A 16,226-nucleotide genomic window follows, 5' to 3' on the forward strand; every position below is an offset into this window, starting at 1 on the left:
TCTGCAAATGCAATGTGACACCTGCAGACCATTCCATCTAAGTCTGCATTCCAAATGGAGCTCCTTCCCTTCCGAGCCCTCCCATGCGCCCAAACAGTGGTTCCCCCCCACATATGGGGTATCAGCGCACTCAAAACAAATTGGACAACAAATTTTGGGGTCCAATTTCTCCTGTTACCCTCGGGAAAATACAATACTGGGGGCTAAAAAATAATTTTTGTGGGAAAAAATTTTTGTTTTATTTTTACGGCTCTCCATTATAAACTTCTGTGAAACCCTTTGTTAGGTCTCGAGTTCCCGCTTCTGCACAGGGGGAATCTCGAGCCATCTCCGCTGCGGTCTCCCATTCTTATCCAGCCGCAGTGGAGTCTGCTCAGCAGGGACGTCGGTCCCAGCGTCTTGCTCAGTCTCACTCTGTACAGAGAGTTACTGCTGCTTCTTCAGCTTCTGCCATTAAAGCCAGTGCTGGTCAGCAGCGAGCAGACTTCTCTGGGACTAAGTCCTTGTCTGCACACACTGAGCATGCCCAGGGCAAGATCTCCCGTTGGAGATCGAGGGTCATGTGCTCAGGCCCTGCAGCACATTCCATTGGTCCTCTTGGCAGGTCTTGGAAGGGCAAAGTTTCTGTGGCCACTTCCTGTGCTGCAACTATATAAACTGCGCATGACCGCACGGCCATGCGCTAGTGTACATTTGCTTACGTGTGTTTGTTGTGAGTGCAAGTCGTCCTTGGATACCCCTTCCCTATTGAATGTCTGTTCGCGGAAGGTGTATGGTTGCTATCTAGCGCCCGACTTATCCTACAGCACGAATCACACATTACAGCGTCCAGTTGCTGTGACCGCCAGTACGGCGCCGTGCACTTCCTCTGTGCTTTCCTTACCCAAGCCTGGGTGGTTAGTGGCGTTCATCAGTGCGGCACCGCATGCACTCTTGTGCCCTAATATTGTTATTGAGCTTCCTCACACACCCAGTTGCGGTGCTGTGCCAGCAAGGGTCTAATCGGACTTCAATCCTAGTTGGGGTTGAGTTCGCTGACTACTTGCTCGCGCTCTATGTGCGGTACCGCGATCCTGTGACGCAACAGGATCGCTTCCTTCACGCTGGGTGAAGTTTAACCCACGTGTGTATACTTATGAGTACCGCCATATAGTCCGTCATTACTTGGCAGCAGGTTCCATCTCTGCACGGTGGACCCCGGGCTGCGAACGCACCATACTCTATCTGTCTTAGTATTTGGTGTGTTCCGCAAGCCCTTACATTACACTAGCGCCAGGGTCTGGCTAGTAATGACGGACAAACAGCAATCCTTGCGGTATATCCAGCAGCTGGAGGGTAGGTTGGCGGCTCTTGAGAGTGCAACCTCAGCTGTGGATGTTACCGCAGTTGCTGTACAGGCTGCTAGCGTGGCTGCAGCAACCCTGTCCATTGCCACCCCTGCTCCGACATTTTCTCGCCTCCCGCTGCCAGAAAAATTTTCTGGTGATAGCAAATTTTGTAGGGGATTTGTGAGTCAGTGCTCTATTCACCTCGAGCTCCTGGCTGCACGTTTTCCCACAGAGCGGGCTAAGGTGGGATTTATAGTGTCTCTCTTGTCGGACAGGGCGTTGGAATGGGCTACGCCGCTGTGGGAGAGTGGCGATCATGTGGTGCAGAGTGCTCCGCTGTTTCTGAGCACTCTGAAACAGGTCTTTTTAGGACCTCAAGTCACCCATGATACTGCGCTCCAACTGCTGGCATTAACTCAGGGTGAGTCCTTGGTCAGTCATTTTGCCGTCCAATTCTGCACTTTAGCTTCTGAGCTGGATTGGTCGGATAAAGCTCTTATCCCCATATTTTGGAGGGGCCTGGCTGACCACGTTAAGGACGCTCTGGCCACTAGGGAGATTCCTGCCACACTGGAGGAGCTAATAACTGTCTCCACTCGAATTGACCTCCGTTTTAACGAGCGGAGGTTAGAGCGAGCCCAGTGTAGGCAGAGGTTTCGGTTGGCTCCTACCTTCGCCAAACCTCTGGAATCTCCGGTCCTGGTTCCTGAGTCACATGAGGCCAGGGAAGTGTCACAACCGGGATCTAAGTCCCGGACCGCTTGTGCACTCAAGGTCTGTCATGTTTGCCAGCAGTCAGGACATCTAGCCACCAGATGTTCTCAGCGGTCGAGGAAACGTCAGCGTCTAGTGGTAGTAGGTGGAGGTACACTAGACACGGCGACGTTTGCCTCTAAATTGTCCTTTAAAGGGACAATTACTATAGGCTCATTCTCCCACTCGGTAGAGCTCTGCGTGGATTCTGGGGCGGAGGGCAATTTTATATCTTCTGCCTTCGCTCAACGTCACGCAATACCCCTGGTTATGCTAGCTCAACCAGTAACGGTACGAGTGGTGAATGGGTCGACACTGCCCTCACAGATAACACACCAGACCATCCCTTTTACTCTGTCCATGTCGCCATCTCATCAGGAGATTATATCTCTGCTCGTCATTCCTGAGGGAATTGATGAGGTCCTGTTGGGAATACCTTGGCTACGGTACCACTCTCCTCCTATCGAGTGGTCCTCTGGCAGAATCCTGGGATGGGGCGAATCTTGTGGGGGTAGGTGTCAGAGGGAGTGCGTTCAGGTTGCTACTACAGAGGTACCCGCAGATCTTTCCTCTCTCCCCAAGCAGTATTGGTCTTATGCAGACGTGTTCTCCAAAAAGGCGGCGGAGATCCTTCCGCCCCATCGCCCCTATGACTGTCCTATTGATCTCTTGCCTGGTGCTGAGCCTCCCCGGGGTCGGGTCTATCCGTTATCTCTCCCGGAGACGGAGGCAATGTCACAGTACATCCAGGAAAATCTGGCAAGAGGATTCATTAGGAAGTCAGTGTCACCTGCTGGGGCAGGGTTCTTCTTCGTGCAGAAGAAGAATGGGGAATTGCGTCCATGCATAGACTACAGGGGTCTTAATGCCATCACCGTTAAAAATAAGTATCCTTTGCCCTTGATATCTGAGCTCTTCGATAGGCTTCGGGGAGCAAGGGTATTTACTAAACTAGATCTGCGGGGTGCTTACAACCTGATTCGCATCCATAAGGGGGACGAATGGAAGACGGCTTTTAACACCAGGGATGGGCACTATGAATATCTGGTGATGCCCTTCGGGCTCTGTAATGCCCCAGCCGTTTTCCAAGACTTTGTGAACGATATCTTCCGGGATATGCTTTCCACCTCGGTCGTAGTCTATCTGGATGATATTCTCATCTACTCTCCAGATATTGACTCCCACCGGAGAGATGTTTGCAAAGTCTTCGACCTCCTACGGGCAAACTCCCTCTATGCCAAGTTGGAGAAGTGTATGTTTGAGCAGGAGTCCTTACCTTTCCTAGGCTACATCATCTCTGCCCAGGGATTGGCTATGGATCCTGCCAAACTACAGGCTGTGATGGACTGGCAGGAACCCCATTCTCTTAAAGCGGTGCAGCGCTTTATGGGGTTCATTAATTATTATCGCCAGTTCATTCCGCACTTCTCAACTTTGGTAGCTCCCTTGGTTGCCCTCACCAAGAAGGGGGCGAATCCCAAATTGTGGTCTGAGGAGGTCTCCAAGGCCTTTAACTCTATAAAGTCACACTTCGCTAGCGCTCCCATCCTACATCGCCCCGATGTTGATAAGCCATTTATCATGGAGGTGGATGCCTCTTCTGTTGGTGCTGGAGCAGTCCTCTTCCAAAAGGATGCTCAAGGTCGGAAGCATCCTTGCTTCTTTTTCTCCAAGACCTTCTCACCAGCAGAGAGGAATTATTCCATCGGGGACAGGGAGTTGCTAGCCATGAAGTTGGCTTTCTCGGAGTGGAGACATCTCTTGGAGGGAGCACGTTTTCCCTTCCAAGTCTTCACAGACCATAAAAATTTGGTGTACCTGCAGACAGCCCAGCGGTTGAATTATCGCCAGGCCAGATGGTCCTTATTCTTCTCCCGGTTTCATTTCACCCTCCATTTTCTTTCTGGGGAGAAGAACATTCGGGCCGACGCTCTCTCTCGCTCCATTGTGTCATCTGCGGAGAAGGAGGAGGAGCCTCGGCTTATTGTCCCCACCGAGAGCTTGAGAACTGTGGCCCCGGTTTCGCTAGAGTCTGTGCCTCCGGGCAAGACTTTTGTACCATCCAGTTTGCGACCGGAGGTTCTCTCTTGGGCACACTCGTCCAGGGTGGGTGGACATTTTGGTACCAAAAGGACATCTGAGTTACTGGCAAGGACATACTGGTGGCCGCATATGGCTCGTGATGTCGCAGAGTATGTTCGGGCGTGTGTCTCTTGCGCCAAGAACAAGACTCCTCGGCAACGGCCAGCTGGTTTGCTTTATCCTCTGCCGGTGGCGGACAGGCCCTGGGAGATGGTCGGGATGGACTTTGTGGTGGGCTTACCCAAGTCTCGTAACTGCACCATTATCTGGGTGATCACCGACCATTTTTCCAAAATGGTGCACTTGGTGCCTCTTCCACGGCTACCTTCTGCACGGGCGTTGGCTGTCTTGTTCGTCAAGCATATCTTTCGCCTACACGGTATGCCAGACAAAATTGTTAGTGACCGGGGTCCCCAGTTTGCGTCTCGATTCTGGAGAGAGCTTTGTCGTCTACTCAGTATTGAGTTGAATCTCTCTTCGGCATATCATCCCGAGACGAATGGGTTGGTAGAGAAGGCCAACCAGACCTTGGTCACATATTTACGACATTTTGTTTCTGCCAGGCAGGATGACTGGGCATCCTTGCTACCGTGGGCAGAGTTTGCACTTAACAATGCCGTAGCCGACTCCACCGGTCAGACTCCATTCCTCCTAAATTACGGCCAGCATCCGCGTGTTCCTGTGCCCATGCCTGTGTCTTCTGCTGACTCCATGGTGGCAGACTGGGCTGTGGAGGCACGGGACATTTGGGACCGCATGCAGGATGCCATTCGGGCCTCCAAGGAGAGAATGAGGTCCTCCGCAGATGTTCATCGGCGCCCCGCTCCGACCTTTGCTCCTGGCGACTTGGTGTGGCTCTCCGCCCGTAACATCAGGCTGCGAGTTGAGTCCACTAAGTTTGCTCCTCGCTACTTGGGTCCCTTCAAGGTTCTCGAACAGGTTAATCCTGTGGTCTACCGTTTGGCTCTTCCTCCACGCTTGGGTATCACCGACACCTTTCATGTGTCCCTCTTGAAACCCGTATACATGTCCCGGTTTTCCGAGTCATCTGCCGGGACATCGGGTTCGTCTACGGACGATTACGAGGTGAACGCTATTTTGGGGTGCAAGGTGGTACGCGGCAAAAAGTTCTATCTGGTGGATTGGAAGGGTTATGGCCCAGAGGACAGGTCATGGGAGCCTGCTGAAAACATTCGGGCCCCACAGCTCATTGCTGCCTTCGAGCGTAGCGAGGCCCAAGGAGGGGGGCCCTAGGAGGGGGGGTAATGTTAGGTCTCGAGTTCCCGCTTCTGCACAGGGGGAATCTCGAGCCATCTCCGCTGTGGTCTCCCATTCTTATCCAGCCGCAGTGGAGTCTGCTCAGCAGGGACGTCGGTCCCACCGTCTTGCTCAGTCTCACTCTGTACAGAGAGTTACTGCTGCTTCTTCAGCTTCTGCCATTAAAGCCAGTGCTGGTCAGCAGCGAGCAGACTTCTCTGGGACTAAGTCCTTGTCTGCACACACTGAGCATGCCCAGGGCAAGATCTCCCGTTGGAGATCGAGGGTCATGTGCTCAGGCCCTGCAGCACATTCCATTGGTCCTCTTGGCAGGTCTTGGAAGGGCAAAGTTTCTGTGGCCACTTCCTGTGCTGCAACTATATAAACTGCGCATGACCGCACGGCCATGCGCTAGTGTACATTTGCTTACGTGTGTTTGTTGTGAGTGCAAGTCGTCCTTGGATACCCCTTCCCTATTGAATGTCTGTTCGCGGAAGGTGTATGGTTGCTATCTAGCGCCCGACTTATCCTACAGCACGAATCACACATTACAGCGTCCAGTTGCTGTGACCGCCAGTACGGCGCCGTGCACTTCCTCTGTGCTTACCTTACCCAAGCCTGGGTGGTTAGTGGCGTTCGTCAGTGCGGCACCGCATGCACTCTTGTGCCCTAATATTGTTATTGAGCTTCCTTACACACCCAGTTGCGGTGTTGTGCCAGCAAGGGTCTAATCGGACTTCAATCCTAGTTGGGGTTGAGTTCGCTGACTACTTGCTCGCGCTCTATGTGCGGTACCGCGATCCTGTGACGCAACAGGATCGCTTCCTTCACGCTGGGTGAAATTTAACCCACGTGTGTATACTTATGAGTACCGCCATATAGTCCGTCATTACTTGGCAGCAGGTTCCATCTCTGCACGGTGGACCCAGGGCTGCGAACGCACCATACTCTATCTGTCTTAGTATTTGGTGCGTTCCGCTAGCCCTTACACCCTTGGTGGGTCAAAGCGCTCACCACACATCTAGATAAGTTCCTTAGGGGGTCTACTTTCCAAAATGGTGTCACTTGTGGGGGGTTTCTACTGTTTAGGCACATTAGGGGCTCTGCAAACGCTATGTGACACCTGCAGACCATTCCATCTAAGTCTGCATTCAAATGGCACTCCTTCCCTTCCAAGCCCTCCCATGCGCCCAAACAGTGGTTTCCCCCCACATATGGGGTATCAGCGCACTCAGGACAAATTGGACAACAAATTTTGGGGTCCAATTTCTCCTGTTACCCTCGGGAAAATACAAAACTGGGGGCTAAAAAATAATTTTTGTTGGAAAAAATTTTTGTTTTATTTTTACGGCTCTTCATTATAAACTTCTGTGAAGCCTTTGGTGGGTCAAAGCGCTCACCACACATCTAGATAAGTTCCTTAGGGGGTCTACTTTCCAAAATGGTGTCACTTGTGAGGGGTTTCTACTATTTAGGTACATTAGGGGCTCTGCAAACGCAACATGGCGTCTCATCTCAATTCCTGTCAATTTTGCATTGAAAAGTCAAACGGCGCTCCTTCCTTTCCGAGCTCTCCCATCCGCCCAAACAGTGGTTTACCCCCACATATGGGGTATCAGCGTACTCAGGACAAATTGTACAACAACTTTTGGGTTCCAATTTCTTCTCTTACCCTTGGAAAAATAAAAAATTGGGGGCGAAAAGATAATTTTTGTGAAAAAATATGATTTTTTATTTTTACAGTTCTGCATTATAAACTTCTGTGAAGCACTGGGTGGGTCAAAGTGCTCACCACACCTCTAGATAAGTTCCTTAGGGGGTCTACTTTCCAAAATGGTGTCACTTGTGGGGTTTTCAATGTTTAGACACATCAGGGGCTCTCCAAACGAAACATGGCGTCCCATCTCAATTCCAGTCAATTTTGCATTGAAAAGTCAAATGGCGCTCCTTCGCTTCCGAGCTGTGCCATGTGCCCAAACAGTGGTTTACCCCCACATGTGGGGTATTGGCGTACTCAGGACAAATTGTACAACAATGTTTGGGGTCCATTTTCTCCTGTTACCCTTGGTAAAATAAAACAAATTGGAGCTGAATTAAATTTTTTGTGAAAAAAAGTTAAATGTTCATTTTTATTTAAACATTCAAAAAATTCCTGTGAAGAACCAGAAGGGTTAATAAACTTCTTGAATGTGGTTTTGAGCACCTTGAGGGGTGTTGTTTTTAGAATGGTGTCACACTTGGGTATTTTCTATCATATAGACCCCTCAAAATGACTTCAAATGAGATGTGGTCCCTAAAAAAAATGGTGTTGTAGAAATGAGAAATTGCTGGTCAACTTTTAACCCTTATAACTCCCTAACAAAAAAAATTTTGGTTCCAAAATTGTGCTGATGTAAAGTAGACATGTGGGAAATGTTACTTATTAAGTATTTTGTGTGACATATCTCTGTGATTTAATTGCATAAAAATTCAAAGTTGGAAAATTGCGAAATTTTCATAATTTTCGCCAAATTTCCGTTTTTTTCACAAATAAACGCAGGTACTATCAAAGAATTTTTACCATTGTCATGAAGTACAATATGTCTCGAGAAAACAATGTCAGATTCACTGGGATCCGTTGAAGCGTTCCAGAGTTATAACCTCATAAAGGGACAGTGGTCAGAATTGTAAAAATTGGCCCGGTCATTAACGTGCAAACCACCCTTGGGGGTAAAAGGGTTAATTAAAATTATAGGACTTTATTTGGAAAGGCACACTCCTGTCTATGTAAGAGCCCACAGCTCACAGTGCATGTCAGACCAAATGAGAATCATGAGGTAAAAGGAACTGGCCAAGAAGCTCAGTGACAGAATTGTGGCAAGGCACAGATGTGGCCAAGGTTACAACAGAATTTCTGCAGTACTCAAGGTTCCTAAGAGCACAGTGGCCTACATAATCCTTAAATGGAAGAAGTTTGGGACCACTAGAAGTCTTCCTAGAGTTGGCTGTTCAGCCAAAAGGAGCAATCTTGGTAGAAGAGCCTTGGTGAGAGAGGTAAAGATGAAATTCAAGATCACTGTGGCTGAGCTCTAGAGATACAGTAGGGAGATAGGAGAAAGCTCCACAAAGTCAACTATCTCGGCAGGCCTACACCAGTCGTCCTTTTAGGGCAGAGTGACCCGATGGATGCCTCTCGTCAGTGCAAGACATATGAAAGCCCGCATAGAGTTTGCTAAAAAACACATGAAGGACTCCCAGACTATGAGAAATAAGATTCTCTGGACCTTTTTAGTGATAATTCTAAGTGGAATGTGTGGAGAAAACCAGGTACTGCTCATCACCTTCCCAATACAATCCGAACAATGAAACATGGTGGTGGTGGCAGCATCATGCGATGGGGGTGTTTTTCAGCTACAGGGACAGGACGACTGGTTGTCATTGAAGGAAACATGAATGTGACCAAGTACAGAGATATCCCGGAGGAAAACCCTTTCCAGAGTGCTGTGGACTTCAGACTTAGCTGGAGGCTATAATAATAATAATTTTTATTTATATAGCGTCAACATATTCTGCAGCACTTTACATTATAAAGGGGACTTCTACAGACAATAGACATTACAGCATAACAATAAACACAAATCTAAACAGATACCAAGAGTTATGAGGACCCTGATCGCAAGCTTCCAAACTATGAGGAAAAAGGGGAGACACGAAAGGTGGATGGTTCACCTTCCAACAAGACAATGACCCTAAGCACATGGCGAAAATAGCAAAGGAGTGGCTTCAGAACAACACTGTGACCATTTTTGTCTGGCCCAGCCAAAGTCCTGAACTAAACCCAATTGAGCATCTCTGGAGAGACCTGAAAATGGCTGTCCACCAACGTTCACCATCCTACCTGACGGTACTGGAGAATATCTGCAAGAAAGAATAGCAGAAGGTCCCCAAATCCAAGTGTGAAAACTTTTTGCATCATTCCCAAGAAGATTCATGGCTGTGCTAGCTTAAAAGGGTGCTTCTACTCAATACTAATAAAAGAGTCTGAATACTTAAACCATGTGATATTCCAGTTTTTCTTTTTTAATAAATTTTCAAAAATTACACACTGTACTCACTTCACAACCTTCTCACGCGTCAGACTAAATCAAACCTTCAAAATGCCTATCTAATTAGACAGTAAAGTGACAAGCTAGACTTGTCATACCATTTGCCATTGAGATTATATTTAGAGACTTAAAGGGAACTTGTCAATAAGGTTAACCCCCAACCATACAGCACATATTTAATATGCTTACTCATAAAATGCCATCATATTTCATGGTGCTTTTCAGATATTGTCATCACTGTCTCCACTGGGGCTAATATAAATTCCCTATTACTTTCCTTTGGAGCGTGGGAACAAATCGGAGTACCTAGAGGTAACCCACACAAACATGATGAGAACATACAAACTCCTTTGAGATGTTGTTCTTTGTGGGAATTGAACCCGGGACATTAACACTGAAAAGCATTAGTAACATAGTAACATAGTAACATAGTTAGTAAGGCCGAAAAAAGACATTTGTCCATCCAGTTCAGCCTATATTCCATCATAATAAATACCCAGATCTACGTCCTTCTACAGAACCTAATAATTGTATGATTAGTGCTAACCACTGAGCCACCATGCTGTCCATATGTGGAAACGCAGGTATTTACAATGTAAATACATCAACACCTTTACATCTCACAGGAACAATGATCTATCTATTGACCTACCTATTAACCTAGAGAGGTTGATGCTGGGTGGAGAAACAACCCAAAGACGCAAAGACTTCTCAGGTGCTCTGCTGCACTCAGAGCACTTAAAGCATCTTTTACGTATGACTGAAACCAATAATTACTCAAATATTTCAAGAAAGGATAGAAGTTACAAAAAGGTTGATGAATTTACATTTTGCAGACCCACATACCCATATATTTACCTTGGGAGGTTGAACTTTTGATAGATTCCCTTAAAGAAATGATTAAAATTTGTTGCAGAGCCCTGCTCTGCATTCTTACTTACTGTATCTTGATAAAAGATTTGTCTACTATATAAAGTAATTACTCCTTTCAGATTGCACATGAAACTGTAGCTGAGAGACCTAAATTTGTCAAGATTTTTGGAGATGGAGCAGGTCACTTTACACTGCAGGAAAAATATAACTGTAACCCCTGTAGGGGGAACATGGTATACATAGACTGGTACAGCTAGGAGCACACAGTACTTCTCAGTGACAGGCTTTAATAGCTCTTTTCCTGCATTGCCTTGCAATACAACTCCTAAAAACTTTGGCTCTTCTTGTCAACCTGGAAGAGGAGGAGCAGCACAGGAAATGACAGAATGGATGAGTAAGCTGAAGAAGAAGGGAGGAGCTAATTGCACTGGGGAGAGAGCGTGGTATCAAGGCAAACTATCAGGAGAAACCGCCAGGTGGCACTTTCCAGCAGTTTATGCTGGCTTGACAGTGAGAACCCATAGCCTCAGACAGCCTGTGGCAGCTGTTCACACAGCGCCCGAGTGCTGGGCAAGAAAACACCAATACAGCAGAGCTGGAGTGAGCAGAACACCAGATGGTGAGTGTACTGACAAGACCTGTGGTCACGTGACAACAGGGGCGGGGCTTAGCATCCTGTAGCCGAAGTATGCAGGACACTACAGGGACACAGGGCAGAGGAGAAAGAAAAGGGAGTAACCGGACACCAGGGAAAGGATGGGGCAACAGAGGGAGACACAATCCAAGACAAGCCGAGGTCAGTAAATGAGAGAGGTAACACAGTACACAAGGAGCAGGGTAATCAAGAATAGTCAGGGACGTAGCAGGAGTCAGAAAACCGGAGAAGCAGATACACAGTACAGAATCAAAAAGGCAAAATCACACCAGGGAGCAGAACCGAGTCAGAACCATACAAACAAGCTAGATTGCAGGCATAAGGCACAAGTACACAGGGGTCACCACACTGAGCCAATAGCAAAAGTATAAATGACAGAGATTGGAGCTTCCCGGGGCTATAAGAAGGGTCCACCCCCCCCCCCCAACCAAAGAGAGGACAATAATAAGCCCCAGGTGTGCTGGTCAGAGCCTGCACTGTGATCAAAACATTAACCCCTGGCGTGCAGGTCAAACCATGCACTGGGATCATGACGAGTGGGCTGTCATCCATTGATGGAGAGAGACAGTGATGACCCAGGACAAAAACAAAGGAGGAGTGCTAGCAGTTCTGCAACAAAGTGTAAAACAACAGTAAGCCCTGGAACTGCACCACAAATACAAACCACCCAGGTTACCAGGGGTTGCCTACCACCACCTGGCTTACCCCAGAGAGGGATTCTGCTATGTATCCCCGGTGCCCTCAGACTCCTTTATCCTGCAGCCCCAAGCTGGGTCCCTATTTGTATTGCTATTCCTTATTATTCTCCCTTTATTGTTCACCATTTATCCCACTATAAATAAACCCGTTAAGTCTTTCAATCTCATTTCTTGTGAGTGTGTATGAAGCATGCACAAGGATTTCTTGCATTAATAATAATAATCTTTATTTATATAGCGCCAACATATTCCGAAGCGCTTTACAGTTTAACAGTTTCAAATACAACAGTCATAAGTAACAACGTTAACAATACAATAATTAAAGCAAAATAAGACGACTCTGCTCGTGAGAGCTTACAATCTACAATGAGGTGGGGGAGATACAAAGTACAGGTGTGTATTTACAATCATGTATTTACAATGATGGTCCAGCCATCTTCAGGGGGTGGGGATAGATGGAGATAGTGAATGGGCTACACACACACAAACCTAAAATGACTTTGATTACTGAATCTGATAGGCCGCTCTGAACAAATGTGTTTTGAGCGAGTGCCTAAAACTATGCAAATTGTGGATGGTCCTAATATCTTGGGGTAGAGCATTCCAGAGGATTGGCGCAGCACGGGAGAAGTCTTGGAGTCGGGAGTGGGAGGTACGGATTAGTGCAGAGATTTGTCGAAAGTCATTTGCAGAGTGCAGCGGTCGGCTAGGCCGATAGACTGAAATGAGGGAGGAGATGTATGGAGGTGCCGCACTGTGGAGAGCTTTGTGGGTGAGAACAAGTACTTTGAATTGTATCCTGTAATGAATGGGCAGCCAGTGTAACGACTGGCGAAGAGTGGATGCATCTGAGTAATGACTAGCCAGATGGACGACCCTGGCTGCTGCATTAAGGTTAAACTGGAGAGGGGAAAGTTGAGTAATGGGGAGGCCAATTAGTAGAGCATTACAGTAGTCCAGGCGGGAGTGGATCAGGGTGACAGTGAGGGTTTTTATTGTTTCCATGGTGAGAAAAGGGTGGATTCTAGAGATGTTCTTTAGGTGTAAGCGGCACGATTGGGCAAGAGATTGTATATGGGAGGTGAAGGAGAGATCGGAGTCAAACATAACACCCAGACAGTGCGCCTGCTGCCGGGGTGTTATTATGGTGCCACTCACGGAGAGGGAAATGTCAGATTTAGGGAGGTTAGTAGATGGCGGGAGCAGAAGAAGTTCAGTTTTGGAGAGATTGAGTTTCAGAAAGAGAGCAGACATGATGTTTGAGACTGCAGACAGTCAGTGGTGTTCTGTAGTACAGCGGGGGTAAGGTCAGGGGAGGATGTGTATAGTTGTGTGTCATCGGCATAAAGATGGTACTGAAAGCCAAATCTGCTGATGGTCTGTCCATTTGGGGCTGTGTAGAGAGAGAAGAGAAGGGGGCCAAGGACTGAGCCCTGAGGTACCCCAACAGTGAGAGGAAGAGGAGATGAAGTGGAGCCAGAGAACAGAACACTGAAGGAGCGGTCAGAAAGATAGGAAGAGAACCAGGAGAGAGCAGTGTCCTTAATGCCAAGTGACTGGAGCCTACAGAGTAGGAGAGGGTGGTCAACAGTGTCGAAAGCTGCAGAAAGGTCGAGAAGAATGAGCAGAGAGTAGTCACAGTTACTTTTTGCTGTCAGAAGGTCATTGGTCACTTTGATGAGTGCAGTTTCTGTTGAATGTAGGGGGCGGAAACCGGACTGTGAAGGGTCTAGGAGGGAGTGAGTGGAGAGGTAACAGGTATGGCGGGAGTATATTAGGCGCTCCAAGAGTTTAGAGATGAAGGGGAGATTGGAGACTGGTCTGTAGTTGTTTGAGCAGGATGGGTCGAGGGTGGGTTTCTTTAGTAATGGAGTAATGATAGAGTGTTTGAAGGAGGAGGGGAAAATGCCAGAGGAGAGGGAGAGATTAAAGATTGTAGTTAGGTGAGTTGTGACGACTGGAGAGAGAGACTGGAGGAGATGTGAGGGAATGGGGTCGGTGGTGCATGTAGTCGGACGAGAAGAGGAAAGGAGCCTGGAAACTTCTTCTTCTGTGATGGGATCGAATGTGGAGAGTGAGCCAGGGGAAATGCAGGGAGGGATGAGAGTCACTGAACTTGTTGATTGGGAGCGGATTTCCTGATGGATATTGTCTATTTTCTCTATAAAGTGGGAGGCCAGGTCATCAGCACAAATGTCTATGATAGGGGCTTGTGCTTTTGGCCTGAGGAGGGAGTGAAAGGTGTCAAAAAGTTTCTTGGGGTTATTGGATAGTGAGGAGATCAGGGTGGTGAAGTAGGTCTGTTTGGCGAGGTGAAGGGCAGAATTATAGGTGCTTAACATAAATTTTAAGTGTATGAAGTCTTCTGGTGTGCGTGTTTTCCTCCATAAGCGTTCATCACACCTAGAGCATCGCTGGAGATCGCTTGCATTCTCCTGGATCTCTCAGAAAGATTTGAGGGGAGCATTGTGCCATATTGAGGTGAGAATGAAAGGACACGCTGCCCATGGAGGCGGCTTACAGGGATGTTACATACCATTATAGGATGGGCTATTTGAAACATAAATAAAAATTAGATTTTACGGTACCTGTTAGCATGCCTTCATTTACAACGCATCCCCCAGTTATTAATAAAGCATCACATGGTAGGAAAAATCTCTTCTCCAATATAATTATCACATCTCCTGGTACCAGGTTTTTGGATTCAATCTCTTTAACCTCTGAAAAGAAGAAAAAGATTAATACAAAATACCATAGACTGCATTGAAAATGTTTATTTATAATACAGTGGGGGAAATAAGTTTTTGATCCCTTGCTGATTTTGCTGATTTTGTAAGTTTGCCCACTGAGAAATACATGAACAGTCTATAATTTTAAGGGTAGGTTAATTTTAACATTGAGAAATAGAATATCAAAAATAAAATCCAGAAAATGGCATTGTATACTGTATATCATATAAATTTATTAGCATTTTGCAGTGAGAAATAAGTATTTGAAACAAGCCAAGATACAGAGACTGTGCGGCACCAGGTAATTAAATCTTCACAGGCAATTCAGCAAGCTGAGGCATACAGACTTTTAACACTTAGCCAGATAAAAGCTGGACCCGTTGGACCCGTTGAAGCGCACAGCGCGAAACGGCCGTTGTCCTCACCTGTTTCCCCGCACCCTCTCATGTTTATTCCCTGCCGCCTCTCCATGTGTACCTGAGCGCTGATTTCAGCGAATAAAGGATTTTTCTGCAACAGTATCGTTGGGGTGAGTGCCGCATTGCTTTTTACATATATTACTGCAAGAAATAAGTATTTGATCCCCTTCCAATCCTTAAGAGTTCAGGTATTTTGCTGTGTTCCAGGACATAGTGCGCCGGCGCATGCACACTAATGGTTTTCGGCTTTGCCCGCAGTTGGGCAAAGCATACTGTGCGTGCGCAAGGCAAGATTGCTTTGCGCACGCGTTAACTAGGGAGGAAAGCGAATCAACAGCAAGTCAATTTTGCGACCAGCGTGCGGCCAGCGGAAAAAAGGGGTTAATAAAAGACCCCAAAACACCGCCCATATGACCCAAAAAAGGACCAGCCAAATTCAGGTGACAGGTTCCCTTTAATATTCTGCAGTGCCGCAAGCCCCCTGCTCAAGAAGGCACATGTGCAGGCTCATCTGAAGTTTGCCAATGAGCACCTGGATGATTCTGTGAGTGATTGGGAGAATGTGCTGTGGTCAAATGAGACAAAATTGAGGTCTTTAGCATTAACTCAACTCACCGTGTTTGGAGGAAGAGAAATGATGCCTATGACCTATTAAAATTAACCTATCCTTAAAATTATAAACTAATTATAAACTTTTCATGTCTTTGTCAGTGGTAAACTTATAAAATCAGCAAAGGATCAAACACTTATTTTCCCCACTGTAGGTCTTATCATGCTTAACACTTTTAATATACTTGCATTGTTTATTTCTTGTTCATTTTGCTGTATTTTTTAACATAGTTTAAAAATTGTAAAGTTTAATCCACAGTTAGGTCCAGAAATATGTGGACGGTGAAATAATCTTCATTATTTGAACTTTGCATGCCCCTATATTTTATTTAAAATGAAATAACTAAACTGCAAGTAAAGTGTCGACTTTAAGGTATAATTTAAGGGATTTAACATAAATATTCTGTTAAATGTTTAGGAATTGCAACCATTTTTCTGCAAGCCCCCTCATTTCAGGGGCTCAAAAGAAATTGCACAAATTAACTTAATCGTAAATAAAATGTTCATATTTAATACTTTATAGAGAATGCTCTGCAGGCAATGACTGCCTGAAGTCTGGAAGTCATAGATGTTACCAAATGTTGGGCTTCCTCCTTTCTGATTATTTAGCAGGCCTTTGCTGCAGCTAACTTCAGTTGTTGGCGTTGCTTGTTTGTGGGTGTTTCTGTCTTATGTTTTGTCTTAAGCTTGTGAAAGGCATGCTCAATGGGGTTGAGATCTGGTGATTGATTTGGCCAT

At 46.7% G+C, this 16,226-nt stretch overlaps 1 protein-coding gene across 1 annotated transcript in view; it reads right to left on the bottom strand.

Moving 5' to 3' along the window:
- Positions 1-16,226, bottom strand: part of LOC138638119 (probable cation-transporting ATPase 13A5) — a 611,270-nt gene that overhangs the window by 500,882 nt on the left and 94,162 nt on the right. Inside the window, exon 9 of the mRNA XM_069727143.1 lies at positions 14,320-14,451. Coding sequence (XP_069583244.1) covers positions 14,320-14,451 — 132 coding nt within the window. The remainder of the gene's footprint in view (positions 1-14,319; positions 14,452-16,226) is intronic.

This window comes from Ranitomeya imitator, chromosome 5, assembly GCF_032444005.1.
Source record: "Ranitomeya imitator isolate aRanImi1 chromosome 5, aRanImi1.pri, whole genome shotgun sequence".
In the NCBI taxonomy this organism is placed as follows: Eukaryota; Metazoa; Chordata; class Amphibia; order Anura; family Dendrobatidae; genus Ranitomeya; species Ranitomeya imitator.